Source organism: Sus scrofa, chromosome 1, assembly GCF_054392235.1.
Source record: "Sus scrofa isolate SSC_HxYL_T2T_F1_AM1 chromosome 1, Sscrofa_HxYL_maternal_Yorkshire_Landrace_v2.0, whole genome shotgun sequence".
NCBI lineage: Eukaryota > Metazoa > Chordata > Mammalia > Artiodactyla > Suidae > Sus > Sus scrofa.
The window spans coordinates 281378864-281400565 of NC_139383.1; the positions used below are offsets into that span (position 1 = coordinate 281378864).

Sequence of the window (21702 nt, forward strand, 5' to 3'; positions counted from 1 at the left end):
CCACAGGGGGCTCAGGCACGTGGCTGCCCCTGCCCGAAGCCCAGTCTCTGCCCAAGCCGCCCACTCTCAGCCACCTGGCAGACAACTGGACCTGGCACTGGATAACTTCTCAACATGGAGCTTCAAGCTCCTCAGCTGCTTAGCCATCTCCAGCTTCTGCAAATGGGGGCTGACGAAGGAGCAGACGGAAGGCAGGGGGATGGGCTAAGCCCCCAGGCTTCAAGGGCGATGGTTAAACACGTGGGCAAAGAACACTGTTGTGGCTTCAGCCCTACTTTGGCCACTTTCCGCTGTAATCCAGAGGCTGGGAGCCAGTGCAGCACAGTGGGTCAGAACCAGTGGGTATGGTTCAAATCCTGACTGTACTACGCACTGTCTGTGTGACCGGGACAAGTCACTTAACCTCCCCAAGCCTCAGTTTACTCACCTGTAAAGTGGCCTTAACGATGCTGTCTTCCTCATGGGGTTGTTTTGAGGATGAAAGGAGCTGATTATGTAAAGCACTTAGATCTGAGACTAGTACTGAATAAGTGCCCAATCACCGTAGCCGCGATGGTGGGAAGGCTGTGCAACTGAGGGTGAGAGGCTGCGGTGGAGGTGGGGAGCTGCATTCAAGGCTGGAGTGAGGCTGGACGGGTGCTCCATAAGGGGATATTTGAAACTGTTGCATCAGCAACTCCTACCCATACCAACCTCTGACTGCTACCAGCACCTACTTATAGATACCAAGGACCGCGGACACACAGTCTTCAGAGGTCCCCTTACATGCTCGTGGGGGCTTCCCATCAGAGCAACAGATGCTTCAGCGACCAAGAGCCAGCCCCATCTGGCAGTCCCGTATTTACCCTAGAAGCCCCGCCGGCCACCATCAGGCGTAGGACGAAGTGGGGCAGGATGAAACATTCCCAGAGGACCGGTGCAGCAGAAACTGTGCTTTACCCAGCCGAGGATAAAAATGTGCCCTGCCGGCCGACATCCACCCTATCTTCCACTCCCAAGAACAGCTAACGTCCAGGAGAATCCTGGCTTCTGAGAACTTGAGGCAAGGCATTTCCTAACGCCACCTAGTGTCCATGAGGGAGAATTGCATCAGCTGAAGCATGAATCTCTCTGCTGCCTCCCAGTGGCAATGGGTGGGTTCACAAGACTAAGGCGGGAAACTCCCCTGGTACCTCCTAATGGTCACTATGCGCTTAGCACCTGCTGGGCCTGGGGTGCGGGCAGAACACAGCTGGAAGAGGCCTCTAACTAAGGAATGCAGGAAGCCTCCAGAAGCTGGAAAAAGCAAGGAAACAGATTCTCCCTCTAGGAGGAAGGTAGCCCAGCACACACCTTGATTTTAGCCCAATGACATCCATCTCAGATTTCTGACCTCTAAAGTTGTAAGCCCCAAATTACACAAGCCCAAAGTAGAGAAGGGCTTATCCCAAACAGATCTGTGGGTGCGGCCTGCCTAATGGGGTGAATCCCCCTAAGATTCATAGAAGACCTACCCACAAACCTACAATTATATTGGCAAAAACACTACCAGCTCTAACTGAAAAGGACAGAGGCAGTACAAAAAGACGAGGCCTAGGGCCCCCAAACTCATTTCTGCTTCCCAGGTAACACATTCTTATCTCCTTAACGTCAAAATGCCTCTAAAAAACTAAACCGGTCTTCAGAACATTGATTAGTGAAGAACTGTCAACAGGCTTATGGGGCAATTTCATCAATGATCTGAGGAAGTCCACTAAAATATCCCCTGGTGCAGGAAAGAAGCCTCCAAAGACAGAATATTCGTTATCTCCTCTCGCAAGAGTTCTGATCGAACACTATTAAAGTGTGTTTCTGCCCCTGAAATTACTGAAGACAGCTCCTTCCTGCTGATAGGTTTTTATACTTTGAGCATTCCAAGACTGCTTCACACCAAGGGGCCCCCACTTCCTTTACTCGTCCTAAACTCTCAGCGGGGATCAAGAGGACCGTGGAGGTGGGGAGGTGGCTGGGTTTGAGCCCTGAGCTGAAGAACAAGGGAGAGAACCTCAGCAAGCCACAGCTCCGCGGACCACAAATCACTGAGGGAAAGTCAGGCGACTAGCGCTAGCGTCTGTCTGCGCCTGCGCTAAAAGCACCGCTCCCAGGATCCTTCGCGGCTAATTCGCGTGTTGTTTCAGAGGACCCCGACCATTGGTTCAGTGGACCCGAAAGGCATGTGGACCAAAGTATGATGGGAAATAGAGTCTGGGAGTAAGAACAGGCGGAAGCCTCTCTGGGAAATACGGTGCACGATGGTGTGCGGGAACCGAGAGAGGAAAAAAAAACGTTTTGGCCAAAAACGGAACCCAGAGATTCCTGGGAAATGAAGTCCGGTGGGGCAGGGAGGCCTATGCGCATGACCGGAAGTGGCGCTATTCAAGCGCGCCCCCTTTGGCGCGAGAGCCAGGCCCGCGACCGCAGTTTTCTGAGCGCGCTGAAGCCGGGGGCACTCTCTCGCGCGTACCCAGCGGCAGCTTTTTCATGCTGTGATGTGCTTGAGATCCAGTCGACAGTGAGAGACCCGGCTGGAAAGGTCCGACCTTGCTCAGCATCACAGGCTCAGACCTGGCCTGTGAGGGGAGAAGCCTGAGAGAAGAGCCCAGAGCGGGGTTGGGGCTGCAGTGAAGCGACGCTGACGCTCAGAGAACTGCTGGGAGGCGGTGGCGCGAGGTGGGACCCAGATGCTGGAGGAAGGTGAGAAGGAGTGGTGGAGCGGTTTGTGGCTTCCAGCTTGCCCACTAACACAGCTGCGTGGCCCGGATCAGAACTTGGTAGTTATCCTTTCCACAGGTGGTTGGGGACGATCCTTTTTTGAATAAAGAATTCCAGGGTCGAAAAAGTTTGAGGAGCTCAGCCTTGGATCATCTCTGAGTATCCTGTCCTTTACTCCGATCTGTTGATGGACCCATGGCATCGCAAAGTAGAGAGAAATAGACTCTAGGAAGGACAATGGGACGTACCCAGGGCCTCTCTATTGCTTCTGAATTTCCATCCCTCTTGAAGTAGCCAGGGATGCTCGGAATGGGAGCCTATTGGCTTCACCTGATACTGAGGGTGGGTTCAACCCATTTGGATTGTGAAACCGTGGAGGATACTCTGTATTTAGAATCAGAAGGCTGGGATTCCTGTTTAAGCTGTAAGGTATCAGCTGGGTCTCTTGACCTGTGTTTCTTCATGGAGGAAAAAGGTAAAATAACATTAACTACCTCCTTCACCTCTAAGAACTGTAAGCATCAAATAAAATAACATTTTTGAAAGCACCTTGAACGCTTTACTGAACAGAACTGTTGTGTATGTAATTTAACCACTGAGGCAATGCCGTCTTCCCCTAGACCAAAGGGTCCCTGAATTGTTCTGTCATTCCAGTGCAATTTCACACCCAGTATTTCACGCTGTCTTTCCTGAGAGACCTGGGAACACAAGCAGGAGGGTTACCTGTCTCCCCGTACTACCAAAGAGGGAGATAAGCACAGTGGATAGGTACAGATAGACACAACTCAGTAACATGAAGTCTGTACTAAAACCAGTATTTGGACCTCTTTACTTTTTTTGAGCTATTTCTGAGGACTGCTTTACCTCTGCTATTTTTTTGAGTTGAGATATAATTTACATCCATAATGTTCACTTTTATAGTATACAATTCAGGAGTTCCCGTTGTGGCTCAGTGGGTTAAGAACCTGACGCAGTGTCTCTCCATGAGGATACAGGTTCAATCCCTGACCTTGCTCAGTGGATTAAGGATCTGCTGTTGCCCCAAACTGTGGCCTAGGTCACAGATGAGGCTCAGATTTGGCCTGGCTGTGGTGTAGGCCAGCAGCTACAGCTCCAGTTCAACCCCTGGCCTGGGAGCTTCCATGTGCCCCGGGTGTGGTATTAAAAAATAAAGTATACAATTCAGCAGGTCTTTTTCTTTTTTTTCTTTTTGGCTATACCAGTGACATGTGGAAGTTCCCAGGCCAGAGATCGAACCTGTGCTGCCATAGAGACAACGCCAGATCTTTAACCCGCTACACAACAGCAGGAACTCTGAGTGGCTTTTAGTATATTCGCAAAGTTAAGCAACCATCACCACTATTTAATTCCAGAACATTTTCATCACCCCCAAAAGAAGCTGGTACTTCTACTCCCCATTCTGCCTTCTCCCTTGTCCCTGGCAACCATTAATCTACTTTCTGTCCCTGTGAATTTGCCTATTCTGGACATTTCATGAAAATAGAATCATACAATATATGTATCTGGCTTCTTTCATTAAGCATGATGTTTCAAGGATCATCCAGATTGTAACATGAAGTGGTTTTTTTTTCCTTTTTTTGGCTGAATAATATTCCATTGCATAGATTACACCATGTTTTATTTATCGGTTCCTCACTTGATGGACATTTAGGTGGTTTCCAATTTGAGCTATTATGGATAATGCTGTGAACATGCATGCACAAGTTTTTGTGTGGCCGTGTTTTCATTTCTCTAATGTATTTGCCAAAGAGAGAAATTACTGTATTACTCCGGAAACTTTGGTAACTAACTTTCTGAGGAACTGCTAGACTGTTTTCTACTGTGGCTTCACTGTTTTACATTCCCAGTAGCAATCAATGTATGAGGGCTTCAGTTTCTCAGCATCCTAATCAACACTTGTTTTTCTCCATCTTTCTTATTTTAGCCATCTTAGTTTGAAGCAGTATGTCATAATGGTTGGTAGGCATTTCTCTGATGACTAATGATGTTGAGCTGCTTTTTATATACTTATTGGCTGTTTGCATCTTACTTAGAGAAATACCTATTCAAGTCCATTGCCCATTTTTAGGTTGGGTTATTCATTTTTCTTTGGTGTGTTTTTAATATAAAGAATTCTTTATGTATTCTGGACACTAGACCCTTAGATGATACATTATTTGCAGATCTTTTCACTTCCTTAATAGTGTCCTCTGAAGCACAAAGTTTTTAATTTTGGTGAAATCCAATTTAGTTTTTCTTTTGTTGTTCGTCCTTTTGGTATCATGTCTAAGAAACACATTGCCTAAGAACTGATTGTTCTTAAATATTTATATGTTTATTTTCTTCTAGAAGCTTTAGCTTTTACATTTAGGTCTTTGATCCACTTTGAGTTTTTATATATATTGCAAGGTAGGAGTCCAGCTTCCTTCTTTTGGGTTTTGTTTTGTTGTGGTGGTGGTGGTATTAGGGCTGCACCCGAGGCATGTGGAAGTTCCCAGGCTAAGGGTTGAATCAGAGCTACAGCTGCCCGCCTACACCACAACCACAGCAACGCTAGATGTGAGCTTCATCTGTGATCTACACCACAGCTCATGGCAATGCCGGATCCTTAACCCACTGAGCTAGGCCAGGGATTGAACCCACATCCTCATGGATCCTAGTCACGTTCATTAACTGCTGAGCCAAGATGGGAACTCCCCCAGCTTAATTGTTTTGCATACGGATATCCAGTTGCCCATCTCTATTTTTTTGAAAAGAAATTTAATTTCTTGACACTCTTCTTGAAAATCATTTGTCCATAAATATATGGATTTATTTCCGGACTCTCTTCTCCATTGATTTATTTATCTATCCTTAGAGCAGTACCATACTATTTTACTAACTGTTGCTTTATAGAAAGTTTTGATATTGTAAATATGAGCCCCCTGGCTTTTGTTTTTCTTTTTCCAGATTGTTTGTCTATTCTGTGTCCCTTGCATTTCCATATGAATATTAGTATCAGTTTATAAATTTTTGTTTTAAAAGCCAGCTGTGGAGTTCCTGTCATGGCGCAACAGAAACAAATCCGACTAGGAACCATGAGGTCGCAGGTTCAATCCCTAGCCTTGCTCAGTGGGTTAAGGATCTGGCGTTGCCATGAGCTGTAGTGCTGGTCGCAGACGCAGCTTGGATTTGGCATTGCTATGGCTCTGGCATAGGCTGGCAGCTATAGCTCCGATTAGACCCCCCCCCAAAAAAAGAAGAAAAAAAAAAAAAGCCAGCTGTGGTTTTGGTAGGGATTGCATTGACTCTGTAAATTAATTTGGAAAGTTTTGCCATCCCAAGATGATTGTCTTCCAATCCATGAACATGGGATGTCTTTCCATTTATTTAGGTCTTCTGTCATTTCTTTTTGTCTTTTTTTTTTTTTTTTTTTTTTTTTTTTGTTGTTGTTGTTGTTGTTGTTGTTGTTGTCGTTGCTATTTCTTGGGCCGCTCCCGTGGCATATGGAGGTTCCCAGGCTAGGGGTTGAATCGGAGCTGTAGCCACCGGCCTACGCCAGAGGCACAGCAACGCAGGATCCGAGCCGCGTCTGCGACCTACACCACAGCTCACGCCAACGCCGGATCGTTAACCCACTGAGCAAGGGCAGGGACCGAACCCGCAACCTCATGGTTCCTAGTCGGATTCGTTAACCACTGCGCCACGACGGGAACTCCCTGTCATTTCTTTCAACAGTGTTTGGTTATGTGAAGTTTTCAGTGTAATATCTTGCACTTCATTTGTTTAATTTATTCCTAAGTGTTTTATTCTTTTAATGCCATTTGTAAATGGAATTTTTTTAAATTTCACTTTTCGATTTTCATTGCTGGTGTATAAAAATACAGTTGGAGACCTGTTTATTCAATCCTTTGTCTTCTTTTTTTTTTTTTTTTTTTTTTTTGCTTTTTCTAGGGCCATTCCCATGGCATGTGGAGGTTCCCAGGCTAGAGGTCTAATCGGAGCTGTAGCCACAAGCCTACACCAGAGCCACAGCAGTGCAGAATCCGAGCCATGTCTGTGACCTACACCACAGCTCATGGCAACGCCGGATCCTTAACCCACTGAGAGAGGCCAGGGATGGAACCCGAACCCTCATGGTTCCTGGTTGGATTTGTTAACCACTGCGCCACGACAGGAACTCCCTCCTTTGTCCATTTTTAATTGAGTTGTCATATTATTTTATATTCATGCTGTATCCTACAACCTTACTGAACTTGTTTAGCTGTTATTGTTTTTCTGTGCATTCCTTAGGATTTTCTATTTACAAAATCATGCCATTCACAAATAGAGATCTTTTAAATTCTTCCTTTCCAATCTGAGTGTCTTTTGTTTGTTTGTTTGCTTACTTGCTTTTTCCTATTTGCTCTGGCTAGAACTCCCAGTATACTGAATAGAAGTGGCGAGAGCAGACATCCCTGTCATGTTCCTGATCTTAGGGGGAAAACATCAATCTTTAACTCTGGGTTTTTTGTAAATGCCTCTTATCAAGTTGAGCAGGTTCCCTTCTGTTTCTGGTTTTATCCATCATGAAAGGTATCCGAGTTTGTAAAATGGCCTTCTTGGTATTTAATGAGATGATCTTGTGGCTTTTTTTCCCCCCTTTGTATCAATATAATGTATTATTTAGATTGATTTTCGTGTGTTGAACCAATCTTGTGATCCTGGGATGAATCCCACTTGGTCATTACCTCTTCTTTTGATTAAGCAAATGTCTTAAATTTGCAGAGCCACTTTTTCCGAAGAAATAAGCAATCCGATAATAGTTGTGAGATGTATATTTACACACTAGGCATTGTATTGCCTGCTCTGTCTGCATTTAAATCTTTACAGCAACTTTGCAAGGGATTATTATCCTTATTTTTCAGATGAGAAAAAGGAGACTTGGGTTATGTAATTTGCAAACTGTTGTTAAGTGGTGGACCTGGAATACTTCACAGTCTGTTACACTGTAATGCCCTCCAGTGTCTGAGTGAATTGATGGAACTTCCAAGGCAGGAAGGGGAATGGGAAAACTTATGCCTCATTGCAGGTCAGCAGATTGAGCCCCAGGGAACCCTGGAACCTGTGATGTCATCTGAACACCTCTTCAGGGTGAGAATGTGAGACTTTCTGGCTTGCTGAGCTGTAAACTTTTATGCCTAACTGGCTTCTTTCTCTTCCTCCAGAGCCACCTTCTCCAGACCTTATGCTTCCCCAAGAGGAAGGCACGGAAGAGGAAGGAATGGCAGCTGGTCTCCTCACAGCTGGGCCCCAAGTGAGTTGGAATTTGCTCTACGAGGCGGCCTCTTTTTTTTTTTTTTTTTTTTTTTTTAATATTAGGGATATTTTTGGGTTTTAATTACTAAAGGAATTCATGTTTTTATAAAAAAAAAAAATCTGAAAAAAAAATAGACAACAGCCCCCCCCCATCCACCCTTAATCACAGAAAGAAATAACGCTTAGCATTTTGATTTGTGTCCTTTTAGTCATATCCTTCTTATTTTCTCTTTTCGTTTGGGGTTTTTTTAGTCATACCTTTTTTTTTCTCTGTTTTCCCAAAATGGGTTTGTCCTGCTTTGTGTCCCTTTTATTTCCACTTAGTAGAATTTAATGTTTTTCACATTTCATTAAGAATATTCTACATGGAGTTCCTGTCATGGCTCAGTGGTAATGAACCCAACTAGTATCCATGAGGACGTGGGTTTGATCCCCGGCCTTGTTCCATGGGTTGAGAATCCAGCAGATTCATCTCTGATTCCACGTGGCTGTGGGTGCAGCTGCAGCTCCAATTCAACCTATAGCAGGGGAAGTTCCATGTGCTGTGGGTGCAGCCCTAAAAAACAAACAAACAAAAAAAAACCCAAAAAAAATTCCACAGAATTATTTCTAATAAATTCCATTGCATACTCTTTCCATGAGGGTAAGAATTGTCTTATCCCTTTCTTTTTCTTAACTAGACTATGTGTTGGTCTATTTTTATTTTTAAAAAGTCTGCTCTTGGATTTCCTCATCAGTTACATTCTTTTTTTTTTTTTTTTTTTTCTTTTTTAGGGCCTCACCTGCAGCATATGGAAGTTCCCAGGCTAGGGGTCCAATTGGAGCTGTAGCCACCGGCCTAGGCCAGAGCCACAGCAATGCCAGATCCCAGCCGCATCTTTGACCTACACCATAGCTCATGGCAATGCTGGATACCTAACCCACTGAGTGAGGCCAGGGATCGAATCTGCATCCTCATGGATACTAGTCAGATTCAATACTGCTGAGCCACAATGGGAACTCTAAGTTACAGTTTTCTTTTCTTTCTTTTTTTTTTATTTTTTTATTTTTATTTTTATTTTTATTTTTATTTTTTGCTTTTTAGGGCCACACACACAGCATGTGGAAGTTCCCAGGCTAGGGGTTGAATTGGAGCTGCAGCTGCCAGTTTTTGTCACAGCCACAGCGATGCCAGATCCAAGCTGCATCTGCGACCTACACCACTGCTTATGGCAATACTGGATCCTTAACCCACTGAGCAAGGCCAAGGATCCAACCTGCATCCTCATGGATACTAGTCAGGTTCATTACCACTGAGCCATACCTGGAACTCCCCCCAATTTTTTTAATTTGTGTGGAAATGTAAAAGATGCTGATTAGCCAAAGCAATCTTGAGAAAGAAAAACAGAGCTGGAGGAATCAGGCTCTCTGTCTTCAGACTATACTACAAAGCTGCAGTAATCAAAACAGTGTGGTACTGGCACAGAAACAGGCATATCAATCAATGGAACATATGGAAAGCCCAGAAATAGACTCACACAACTATGGTCAGTTAATCTACAAAAAAGGAGACAAGAATATACAATGGAGAAAAGATACTCCCTCCAGTAAGTAGGGTTGGGAAAACTAGTTCTTTTACAACTATGTGTAAAAGAATGAAATGAGAACATTCTCTAGTACCGTATAGAAAAATAAACCCAAATGGATTGAAGACCTAAATGTAAGTCCAGATACTATAAAACGTCTAGAGGAAAACATAGGTGAAATACGCTTTCACATGAATCACAGCAGTATCTCTGGATCCATCTCCTAGGGAAATGGAAATAAAAATAAACAAATGGGACCTAATTAAACTTAAAAGCTTTTGCACAGCAAAGGAAACCATAAGTAATATGAGATAACCTACAGAATGGGAGAAGATTTGCAAACAAAATTTTCTCTATTAGTTTTTTGCTTCTTCTTTCCTTAGATTTATTTTAAAATGTATTTTCTTAAATCTCTTGAGTTGAGAGAGATTTTTTTTCTTCATATATGTTGAAAGTTTTTGGCTGTGGGTCTTTATTTTTTTAGATATGCCAAAATTGTGATTTTGGCTTCTTACCTGTATATTCAGCTGAGCTGTGCTCCATGGAGACAAACTTTGGGTCTCTTCTCAACACAAAACATCCAAGTATAGTGTGATTGCAGGATATAGGTTTTATGGCTCAACATTATTAAATTACCCATTTTTTCGATACCTTTATATTTGTTTATTTTGTATTAACTCTGTCAACAGCTGAGTTAACATCTCTCATAGCTATAATGTTTACAATTTCCCCTTGTGTTTCCTACAGTTTTTTCCTTTATGAATTATATATTTGTTATTTGGTTCCTGACATATCTTCATGGTGGATTTTACTCTCTTGATGACTGTAAAATGACCCAAATGTTTTAAATATTTCATTTTTGAAAAAACCCTCTTTGTCCTAGTTAATGCATTTCTCAGTGTGAAGGATGGGTTGCAAGGACAGGTAAAGTTAGAAGGAGGAGTTCCCATGTGGCACATTGGGTTAAGGATCTGGTGTTGTCACTGCAGCAGCCTGGGTTGCTGCTGTTGCCCAGGTTTGATCCCTGGCCTGGAAACTTCCACATGCTGTGGGCACAGCCAAAAAAAAAAAAAATTAGAGGTTGAGAGAGTAGCTATAATTTAGGAAAGGATGCTGGCTTAAAACAAGGCAGTGGCAGTGACATGGAGAGAAATACATGAATTCTAGTGATAAGGAGGAGACTGAGTGAATGTGCAGTTGACTTGTGGGGAGATAACACCCAGGGGTCTGACATGGCAAGCTAGGTGAGTGGAGGTTTCGTTCCCTAAGCCGAAAATAGACAAAGGCTTTCTCACCTCCCTGCCTGCCTCCCCTGCCTCTGATATCCTTCTCTTTCTCCATCTGAGGAGACGTCTCCTTCGAGGCCAGCTTGGTGATTGCCTTCTCTGTGTGGCCCGACCCCTGCTGTTCCATCTAGGATTCCTCTCTGTTAGCCTAGCAGCTAGCAGTCCGTCTCTCTCCCTCTCTCTTTTTAAATAGCTGCAGCCAGGGCATATGGAAGTTCTCAGGCTGAGGATTGAACTGCAACTGTGGCAACATTGAATCCTTTAACCCACTGTGCTGGGCCAGGGATCAGTCCCATAACTGCAGCGACCCGAGCTGCTGCCCTTGGACTCTTAACCCACTGCACCACAGCGGGACGTCCACTAGTCACCCATCTCGTCGACACACTATTACAGGTGGCTGCATATGGGCTTGGCTCTTCCTGCGGTACCGTGTGATACCTGAGTTCATGGGAAGATTTATTAAATATTCCCAAAACATTCATCATTCCCATTTCTTTGCTCATTTGCAGCTGACTCCTTGTTGCATAAACCCACACATTCTAATTTTGTTTTTTATATATTATCTCATTTAATTTTCAAGCACCTGTTAGTTTCTGCCCAATTGCTGCTCATAGTTGACATATTTCCTTCTACTTCTATGTAAAGTCCATCAGAATTAGAAACGTGAAGACGAGAGATTGTATTTTTATTTATTTTTGTGTCAATAACCAGGATAGTGTTAGGCACATAGGAAGTGATCCATAAATGCTTTTTTCGGAACTACCCTGAGTCCTTTCAAAGACCCTTTGCAGGCCTGCTTGCCAGCATACCCAGAGCACCCAATCTCCTCACTCCCTTATATTCTAAGGCCACTGGGCAAGAAGGAATATGTTTGTTGTTTCAGGGATCCACCCCTTTCAGCAGTGTGACTGTAGCTTTTACCCAGGAGGGATGGAGGCAGTTGGTCCCTGCTCCGAGGGACAGGTTCAAGGAAGGGATACCAGAAAAGTCCAGAAACTTGGTCCTACTGGGTAAGGAAACCATTGAAAATTCAGTATCTGCGCAGTTCTGAAAACCTGTGGCACTTCCCAATGTCGAGTTATCCCCAGTTGCTCTGATGCACCAGGGGGACAGTGTTTATTCCTCTTTGTTCCCCCCGAGGCTGCACCTCCCCATTTTCTTATTTCCCAGGAAGGGTGGGGAGACCTTCCAGTCAGTTCCTCCATATTCAGTAAGTTTTTATCTTCCTAAATTGCGGGCTTCAGGGGCTTGCTTAACTCTCTGGCTTGACCCCCTCATTGAAACTGGTTTGTTTTTTTTCCTTTTCCTTTCTTTTTTTTTTTTTTTAGGGCTGCACCTGCAGCATATGGAGGTTCCCAGCCTAGGGGGCAAATCAGAGATACAGCTCCCAGCCTACACCACAACCACAGCAATGCCAGATGCAAGCCACCTCTTTGACCTACACCACAGCTCACAGGCAACGCCAGATTCTTAACCCACTGAGCAGTGAGGCCAGGGATTGAACCTGGGTCCTCATGGATACTAGTCAGGTTCATTACCACTCAGCCACAGCAGGAACTTCCGAGGCTGTTTAGCTCCTTTCAGAAATGCTCTACCAAGACCTTGGCATCATGTCTGTCTTATGTACTCCTTGTCCCCTAGTGCCCAGCACCAGGTCATTGCTCAGTAAATATTTGTTGAATGAATGAAATGAATGACCTGTTTCCACTCCCTTGAATTCCAGGTGGCTGTTTATACTTCGTACAAATCTCTAACGCCCATTTTTTCCCCTTAAATAGGACTTCCAGTCTCTGAACCTGGCGTGAACGCCCAGTTGGAACAAAGGGAAAGCTCCTGGATGCTGGAGAGAGAAGGCCTAAGGGCTGCCTGCCCAGGTAAGTAACGGGGCACCGAGCCAGCCAGATCTCGAGGGCAAAAGCCCTTTTGAAACAGGCATTAGTGCATTTGATTTTTTTAACAACCAGTGAGGTAGATACTATTGTCCCCATTTTATAGATGAGGAAAATAAAGCTGAGAGAGGCTAACTCACTGGTTCAGAGCCTCACAGCTAGAACGTGGCGAGGCTGGGCTTTGAAGCAAGGTCCGTGGGACTCCAAAGCCCTCCCTTCCACACTCGGTCTCCCCAAGCCGGAGGGGGTTTGGGAGCACGGGTGGTATTGCTGGCCTTTAGGAGACTGAGCGTCATTGCTGCTGGCCGAGCACATTCCCTGCTCTGAGTTCACCTCACCGAGCATCTCAGGTGGCTTCCCCCCCCGCGCCCCGCCCCCCATTACCCATACCTCCAGGCGTGACACCCACTGCTTGTCCCCTCTCTGACTGCCCCTTTGTCAGATTCTGCATCTCCCCCGCCACCCCCACCTCTTCTCTCCCTCTTCATGGCAATGCCTGCGTTTTCTATAGGACGGATACTAAGAAACTCAGCAAAAACAAAAGCCAGGGAAACCATCGTTTCTGGGTTTATCTCTTCTGTTCCCCTCTGGTTGCTCACTTCAGTCCCACTTTGGTATTTCAGCCCTTGCAGATGCGTGACCTCTGGCAGGGCCTGTGGTCCTAGCCCCTTGTGATATTTTGAAACTTAAAGCATCAGCGGTACAAAGGAACTTCACAACTTTAATGTGACAAAATTTTAAGTTTTTCTAAAAATGCAGCCTGATGTTTTATAACTTTAGTGGCTGGTTATTGCTACTATAGAACAATGAAAACAAAGCCTCTGGCTTACTCCCTGCATGGTTCATCTGAACTCTTCTTCCCACCTCACCCTCTTTCTAAGCAGCCTGCCACGGCACCTTGGCCCTTGTAACTCCAGGCCCCGCTCATACTTGCTGTAGTCCTTCCCCTTACAGGGAGCCTCACTCGGCCTGCTGCTTTGTTCTCCAAACCCTCCCCTTCCCAGCACACCGTCTTTGTCACGCAGGCCCTGTTAGCCTGGATCTGGAGACCCTGTGTCTGTGGAACTTGAGAAATTGAATGCGGTGTTTTGTGGCAATAACTGCATTTTTCTGGAAAAGGTTTCATAACAGTTTCAGAGGGGTTCAAAATCCCCAAAAAGGTTACTGAAAAAGATTCGCATCACCATGTTATTGGAAACAGAAGTTGGGAAAAGGTGTTACCACACAGGATTGTGTTCTGAGCTATTAGTGTAGAATATTAGTGTGGAAGCAGCCTTGGATATGGACCCATGAAAGACACATCCAGGTCCTGACTTGCCACATTCTAACTACACGGATTCAGAGTAAACCACTAATTATGTAGTCGTCTGTTTCCATAGCTGAAAAATGTGGATAACAAAATCCATCTTATTTATTTGATGGGAGTTCCCGCCGTGGCTTGGCTTAGCAGTTAACGAACCCTACTAGCATCCATGAGGACTCGGGTTTGCTTCCCAGCCTCGCTCAGTGGGTTAAGGATCTGGTGTTGCCATGAGCTGTGGTATAGATCTCAAACGCGGCTCGGATCCCGCATTGCTGTGGCTGTGGTGCAAGCCAGCAGCTGCAGCTCCAATTGGACTCTTGGCCTGGGAACCTCCATATGCAGCACGTGTGGCCCTAAAAAGACCAAAAACAAAAACAAAAAAAACCAGCAACCGAAAACAAAATCTATCTTACTTATTTGACAAACAAATATATATGAAAAAACAGTTTTAGTTGGAGAAAGTTTTTTGTTTGTTTGTTTGTTTTTTCTAGTCAGACTTGTTTCCACTGAGCCACGACAGGAACTCCTGGAGGAAAGTTTTAAATCAGGCTATTAGAGTAGCTAAAACACTGCTCCTGTGCTGTTGCACCTCTGCTGTAGGACCCACAGAGCATCCTGGGCATTGCTGTGCCTCATGGACTGGTTTTGCAACCCACTGTTATTCCATCCACCCTTTCCACAGTGACAGACCAGGTCTCCAAGGTACCTTTGCCTCACTGGTTGATACTCACCTGGTGTGGTTTTAGGTACTGGAGGTGCAGCAGAGAACAAGATGTGGTCCCTGCTTATGTCCTGATGAGGAACATGAATGAATAAAATAACCAATATAATACTGGATGATGAGTACTGTGCAAATGGAAATACGGATGTGGGTGGAGGCCGTTCTAGATCAGATGAATAGAGAAGACCACTTCGAGGAGTTGACATTGGAGCTGAGATCTGAAGGAAGAGAATGAGCCAGCCGTGTAATATCTGGAGGAGGAACATTCTGAGACTTTGAGTTGGGAATGAGTTTGACTTGTGTTAGGATCACAAGGTCCTAGGACTAATAAACAAGAGGGAGAGTGGGAGGCAGGGGGCAGATCATTAAGGTTTAGAGGCTGTGGTGAAGCATTCAGATTTTATTCAGATGGAAAAATAGGAAGCCATTGAGGGTTTTGAGCAAAGAGAGGGACAATATTCGATCTGTGTTTGGAAAGATAACATGTGCAGAGACTAGACTTTCAGGGCTCAAGACTAGAAGCAGGGAGATCAGTTAGGAAGTTCCAGTGAGTTGAAGGTGGCTGGGAAGGAGGAGGCTTCAGGACACACTTGGGTGTTGAAGCCAATGGGACACACTAGTGGGCTGGGCGTGAGGGACAGAGGGTTAGGCTGACCCTGGCCTGAGCCGGTGAGTAAATGGGAAGACTGCCAAAGACACTGGCCTGAAAGGGAAAATCAGCGGTTCTGTTCTGGGTATATTCGGTTTGGGTTATTCTTAGACCATCTGATACAGGAGCCAGCTCGCAGGGGACAGGTCAGCTGAGGCAGGATGGCTCGTGAGCGTCACATCTTAATTGCTCCTTTCTCCCACTGCTGCTTTTGTTGTCATTTTTCCTCCTTCCATCTTTTACTTGGAGAGGGGCAGTTTTTGAGAGCTGTCAAGGCCATGTAAGACCAAATACTGAGTGACATGGAGCTACCCTCAACCTGAAAGGGGCTTCTGTGCTTTCTGTAGATCGGGCTTCAAATGCATGTGCAACTCAGAGAGAAACCTGCTTAATGGAAACCATTTAAGATGACTTACAGGGAGAGGCCCAAGATAGTAACAAGCACTCATGTAACACGTGCTTTTCCTCAGGTACTGTTCTGGGTCCTTTGTGTTTTAGCTCATTTAGTCCTCATAATAATTCTTTAAGAGAGCTCTGTTCACAAATAATAAATCCAAGGCATAGCAGTTTGCCCAAAATCACTGGCTAGTAGGAGGTAGAGCCAAGATTTGAACCCAGGCAATCTGGGTGAAGATTCTGTACAGAAATTAGAATAAAAGGCACCTAAAACTAACCTGCTGTTTCCCTAAGTAAGGCAGGAATGGACAGAATCTCTTCAGGAAAATGGACCCTTGTGAAAAGAAGCTCCATAGACCTCCCGAAAACTCCCTAACCTGCAAGCCTCTGTGAAGGAGACAGAGAGGTGTCTGGGACCACAGGGTTCACTTAGTTTTAACACTTTCCAAATATTAGACATTAATTTACACGTTAGGCTTTCTCTTATTATGAATGGCAGCTCAAAGAAGTTTAAGAATCATTAACTCTGGGAGTTCCCATCTTGGCTCAGTGGTTAACAAATCCGACTAGGAACCATGAGGTTTCGGTTCGATCCCTGCCCTTGCTCAGTGGGTTAAGGATCCGGTGTTGCCATGAGCTGTGGTGTAGATTGCAGGTGTGGCTCAGATCCAGCGTTGCTGTGGCTCTGGCGTAGGTCGGCGGCTACAGCTCCGATTCGACCCCTAGCCTGGGAACCTCCATATGCCAGGAGTGGCCCTAGAAAAGGTAAAAAAATGAAAAAATTAAAATTAAAAAAAAAAAAGAATCATTAACTTTTTTTTTTTTTGAGCGGCATGTGGAGGTTCCCAGGCTAGGGGTTGAATAGGAGCTGTAGCCGCCGGCCAATGCCAGAGCCACAGCAACTCGGGATCCGAGCCACGTCTGCGACCTACACCACAGCTCATGGCAACGCCAGATCGTTAACCCACTGGGCAAGGGCAGGGATCGAACCGAAACCTCATGGTTCCTAGTCGGATTCGTTAACCACTTCGCCACAACGGGAACTGCAAGAATCATTAACTCTTTTAAAAAGTATCACCCACAATCATCCATATTATAAAAGCAATGTTTTTAATAACTTTTTTCTAGTAAAAATATCACAGGTTCATTTATTTATTTGTTTTTATTATTTATTTATTTATTTATTTATTTTTGTCTTTTTGCCTTTTCTTGGGCCTCTCCCGTGGCATATGGAGGTTCCCAGGCTAGGGGTCCAATTAGAGCTGTAGCCACTGGCCTACGCCAGAGCCACAGCAACGCGGGATCCGAGCTGCGTCTGCTACCCACACCACAGCTCACGGCAATGCCAGATCCTTAGCCCACTGAGCAAGGGCAGGGATCGAACCTGCAACCTCATGGTTCCTAGTCGGATTCGTTAACCACCACGCCATGACGGGAACTCCCACAGGTTCATTTAAAGTTTAGAAAAGAATAAAAAAGAAAACCGAGATCTCCTGTCATCCCACCAGAGGTAACCTTCAGTCTTTTTCTTTAATTTTTATTTTATACTGGAGTATCGCTGATTTACAGTTATGTTAGTTTCAGATGTACAGCAGAGTGATTCAGTTATACATATATCCATTCTTTTTCAGATTCTTTTCCCATAACCTGTCTTATTACAGAGTATTAAGTAGAGTTCCCTGTGCTATACAGTAAGTCCTTGTGGATTATCTCTTTTATATATAGTAGTGTGTACACCTTGAGTCTTTTTCATGTAACAAAATGCAGTGATACTTTTTTCTAAGATAACTGTAATTTTTACATATTCTTTTTTTCACCTAACAGCATACTGTTTATTTTTATCACTGCATATTCTTTGAAAACAAGATTTTTATAACTTATTTTATTACTTTTATTGTAAAAATAATACTGTCTTTGGAGAACATGAAAAAATATAGATAAGCACAGTTCCCTCTGTGGTGCAATGGGTTAAGGATCTGGTATTGCCAAAGCTATATGCCACAGGTGTGGCAAAAAAAAAAAAAAAATACAGATAAGCATTGAAGAACATAAAAATTACCCCTTGCTTAATCCTTCACAAGCCCATGAAAATATAGCTTACCTTCACACTGTATATCTTTCCATTGTTTTTTGTTTGTTTTTGATAAATGCCTTTCTACAAGAAGAATTAGAGTGTACAGACTTCAGATATGCTTTATAACTGCTGGGTAGTGTCCCTTGGTTGGCCATAGTATAGTCATTTTCTTGCTATTAAACGTTCAAGTGTTTGCTTTTCATTTGACAAATGATGCTGTATTGAGTACCCTGGTCAACACAGCTCCGTGTCATTTCTCATTGGTTCCTTGGGATAGATTCTTACAAGTGGAATTCTGATGTCAACATTTTAAAGACTCTTGATCCGTACAACCAGGTTGCTCTGCAGAAGCTCGTCCCTGGTGATGTAGCCATGCCAGTGTGTGAGATATCCCAAATGCTGCACCCTTACCAGCACTCTTGAATTTTTTGAAATCTTGCTGATTTGATAGGTGAAAACATTCATCCTGCTGGCATCAGTCGTCAGCTTTTTAAAGTGAATTATTTCAAACCCAGTGAGCAGGTTGCCTAAAACCACACCAAGAATTGCGAGACTAAGAAAGCAGCTTGAAACAACCCAGTACTTAGCAAAAGTGTAGGAGAGAAGTGTCAGAAATAAGAAAGGCAAGTGCACCTGAGACAGAGGTCCAGGCTCCACCTCATCCCTTTGCTGTTTAGGAAAGGGAGCAGAGGATGCTTATCTCTGAAAAGCTGTCTGGTCGTTTCAGGTTAGAATGGAAGCGCTCTGGGTGAAGGGGTGACGCCTCGAACTTTAGAGCTCAGCCAGACTCCCTCAGCCTTTTGTATTTCAGTGCCTTTCCTTCCTTTTTCTTTTAAAAAGGAATTCTTTAAATTGCTTTTCTAAATTTTTTTCAGACTGGAAGATTGTATCTGAATCACCACCTGAGCAAGACATTTCTGAAGACTCATTCCAAGACCCAAGTGTAGACTCTGGGGAGTCAGATCACAGGAGCAGTGAACTGGGGAAGGGCTTCAGTCTGCGACCAGTGCTTTCGCCACAGCAGAGAGTTCCTACAGAAGTGAGACCCCGTAAATGTGAAACACACACGGAGAGCTTCAGGAAGAATTCAGATATAATTACATCTCACAGAGCAAAGCCGTACACGTGTAATGAATGTGGCAAAGCCTTCAGTTACTGTTCTTCCCTTTCTCAGCATCAGAAAAGCCACACTGGGGAGAAGCCATACGAGTGCAATGAATGCGGGAAGGCCTTCAGCCAGAGCTCATCTCTTATTCAGCATCAGAGGATTCACACAGGAGAGAAACCTTATAAATGCAGCGAATGTGGAAGAGCCTTCAGCCAGAATGCAAACCTCACAAAACACCAGCGAACTCACACCGGAGAAAAGCCCTACAAATGTAGTGAGTGTGAGAAGGCCTTCAGTGACTGTTCAGCCCTTGTTCAGCATCAGAGAATTCACACTGGAGAGAAGCCTTATGAATGCAGTGACTGTGGGAAGGCCTTCCGTCACAGTGCAAACCTTACAAACCACCAGAGGACTCACACAGGGGAGAAACCCTACAAGTGCAGCGAGTGCGGGAAGGCCTTCAGCTACTGTGCAGCATTTATTCAGCACCAGAGAATCCATACAGGGGAGAAACCCTACAAATGCAGCGCATGTGGGAAGGCCTTCAGCCAGAGCGCAAACCTCACAAACCATCAGAGGACTCACACTGGAGAGAAACCCTACAAGTGCAGCGAGTGTGGGAAGGCCTTTAGCCAAAGTACAAACCTTATAATCCACCAAAAGACCCACACTGGGGAGAAGCCTTATAAATGTAATGAATGTGGGAAATTCTTCAGTGAGAGTTCAGCCCTTATTCGACATCATATAATTCACACAGGAGAAAAACCTTATGAGTGCAATGAGTGTGGAAAGGCATTTAACCAGAGCTCGTCCCTCAGTCAGCATCAGAGAATTCACACTGGTGTGAAACCTTACGAATGTAGTGAGTGTGGGAAGGCCTTCAGGTGTAGCTCAGCTTTCATTCGACATCAGAGGCTCCATGCTGGAGAGTAACTGGGAACATAATCGGGACCTGACAAGTAATTTGAAAGAATCTGGGGACATCTGACTTTTAAGACCTAGCGTGGAGCCACATGCAAAAAGCACCTTTAATAAAGTCACTGTTTTACATGTTGCATGTGGAAAGTCTCAGGTGCTCTCTCCTTTCTCAGTTTAGCCAGAGACACCCCAAGTCCAATTACACCATTTTAGAGCCCTACCTTTAATTCAGCGGTTTACTTTTAAGTGCTTTGTTTAACAAGCATTCCAGAAACCTTGGTTTATGAGACTTGGCTCCTACCTACTTAAAAGGCCTGGTATTTTGGCAATGTCTTATACTAATCTCTGCTTAAAAGACTGTTGCAAAAGGACATTGGCCAGAAAGGAGTATTCCCCATGATGGGGCCACTAAGGGAAGTAAATTCAAGTGGGGAAAGGGGTTCTAGGGTAAATTGTTACTAGAATGGGGAAGGGATGTTCACTTCCTAATGCTGAATCTAGACCCAGCTGCATGCAGTCTGTACTTTTGTGAGCCATTCTAGTACTCTGTTGTGGTTACTGCTATCAAGAATAAGGGAGATTGAGGGTGCAAGAGGAAGCTAATGGAATTCCATGGAGTCCATGAGGGAGGGCTAACAAGATTGGGGTAATCTGATGGCAGCCAGGCTTTCATTTTTATTTTCCCCTCTTCCCAACAGCTGAGCATCTTTTAGATCAAGCTCTTTAGCTCGTCTCTTCTGTGTGTGCAGCTGGTATAGATCTCATCTCTGCACTTGTGTGAGCTAACCTAATTTTGGGTGAGGTAAGCTTGACTTCAGACTCCATTACTGGTCTACTTTAAAGGCAGATTGGTTGTACAACCATCACCCAAGGCCTTTGATTGCTTGGTCCTGGAATGTTCCTTACTCCAGAGATCGCAAGTAGTCCTTTCCACTAATGGCAGGGAAATTAAGTTCTTGGGGCCACGATTCCTAACCCCCTTTAGGCTAGTGCCCAGAAGACCTTCCAGATGGTACTTCAAGATATAGCTTTTGTCCCAGTGCCCAAATGTTTATGGTTTACTCATTGCACATAAAATAAGGTGAAAGCCAGTGATGAGCTCTAGAAAATCAAAAGGAACCTAAGGGAAGGGCAAAAGCATTCATGAGAAAAGTCTGCTGCTGAAGTTTAAAGCAAACCACAGTGGGGCTAGGAGCTGCTGTTAGTTTAGCTACAGAAGACTTGAACCTTGTTTCACATTAATCTGGGATCAAAGTCTCATATGAAAGTTACGTTCCTTGGTTGTCCCATTAGTGGTTCTAAACCCCAGCTGTAAACCGGAATGGGTAGCAAAGCCTGGGCAGGGGCCTCCCACCAACTCGTTTGGGATGAAGAGCTTCTTGCTGAACAAGTGTTTATTTTTACGGCACCCCTCACATGATATATAGAAGTTTCTGAACCAGGGTCTGAATCTGAGTTGCAGCAATACCAGATCCTTCAACCTACTGCATAGCGACAGGGATTGAAGCCACTGCAGTTGGATTCTTAACCCATGGGCCACAGTAGGAACTCCCCAAGCTTTCTTTCTGACCAAGAATTTTTTTCTTGAGGTGCTTCATGAATGTGTCTACAAGGCCTTCCTTTCTAGGCATTTTCTCAGCTAGTCCCATAGTAAAGGACAAAAATCTGTTGTCCACAAGGAACTTGTTACCCAGACAGCTACTTCATCAACAGGGCCCATCACCTTGCCCCAAAGGCTTCCCTCCCCCAACTCCCCACAAAGGAAGAGGCCACAACAAAAAGCCCA

General features: G+C 44.6%; 1 protein-coding gene across 9 annotated transcripts; it reads left to right on the forward strand.

The window, feature by feature from the left end:
- The first annotated feature begins 2411 nt into the window (after positions 1–2411).
- Positions 2412–21697, forward strand: ZNF79 (zinc finger protein 79). Of its 9 annotated transcripts, none has more exons than XM_084996927.1 (6): positions 2412–2712; positions 7917–8005; positions 11742–11868; positions 12637–12732; positions 18766–19860; positions 20615–21697. In XM_084996927.1, the coding sequence occupies exons 1-6, from the start codon at positions 2700–2702 to the stop codon at positions 20641–20643; spliced, it is 1449 nt and encodes a 482-aa protein (XP_084853053.1). In that variant the 5' UTR covers positions 2412–2699; the 3' UTR covers positions 20644–21697. The 9 variants fall into 9 exon arrangements, with proteins under 9 accessions (XP_084853053.1, XP_084853055.1, XP_084853058.1 ...); XM_084996929.1 differs by having other exon boundaries at positions 18766–19839; XM_084996932.1 differs by having other exon boundaries at positions 18766–19689.
- The last annotated feature ends 5 nt before the right edge of the window (positions 21698–21702 follow it).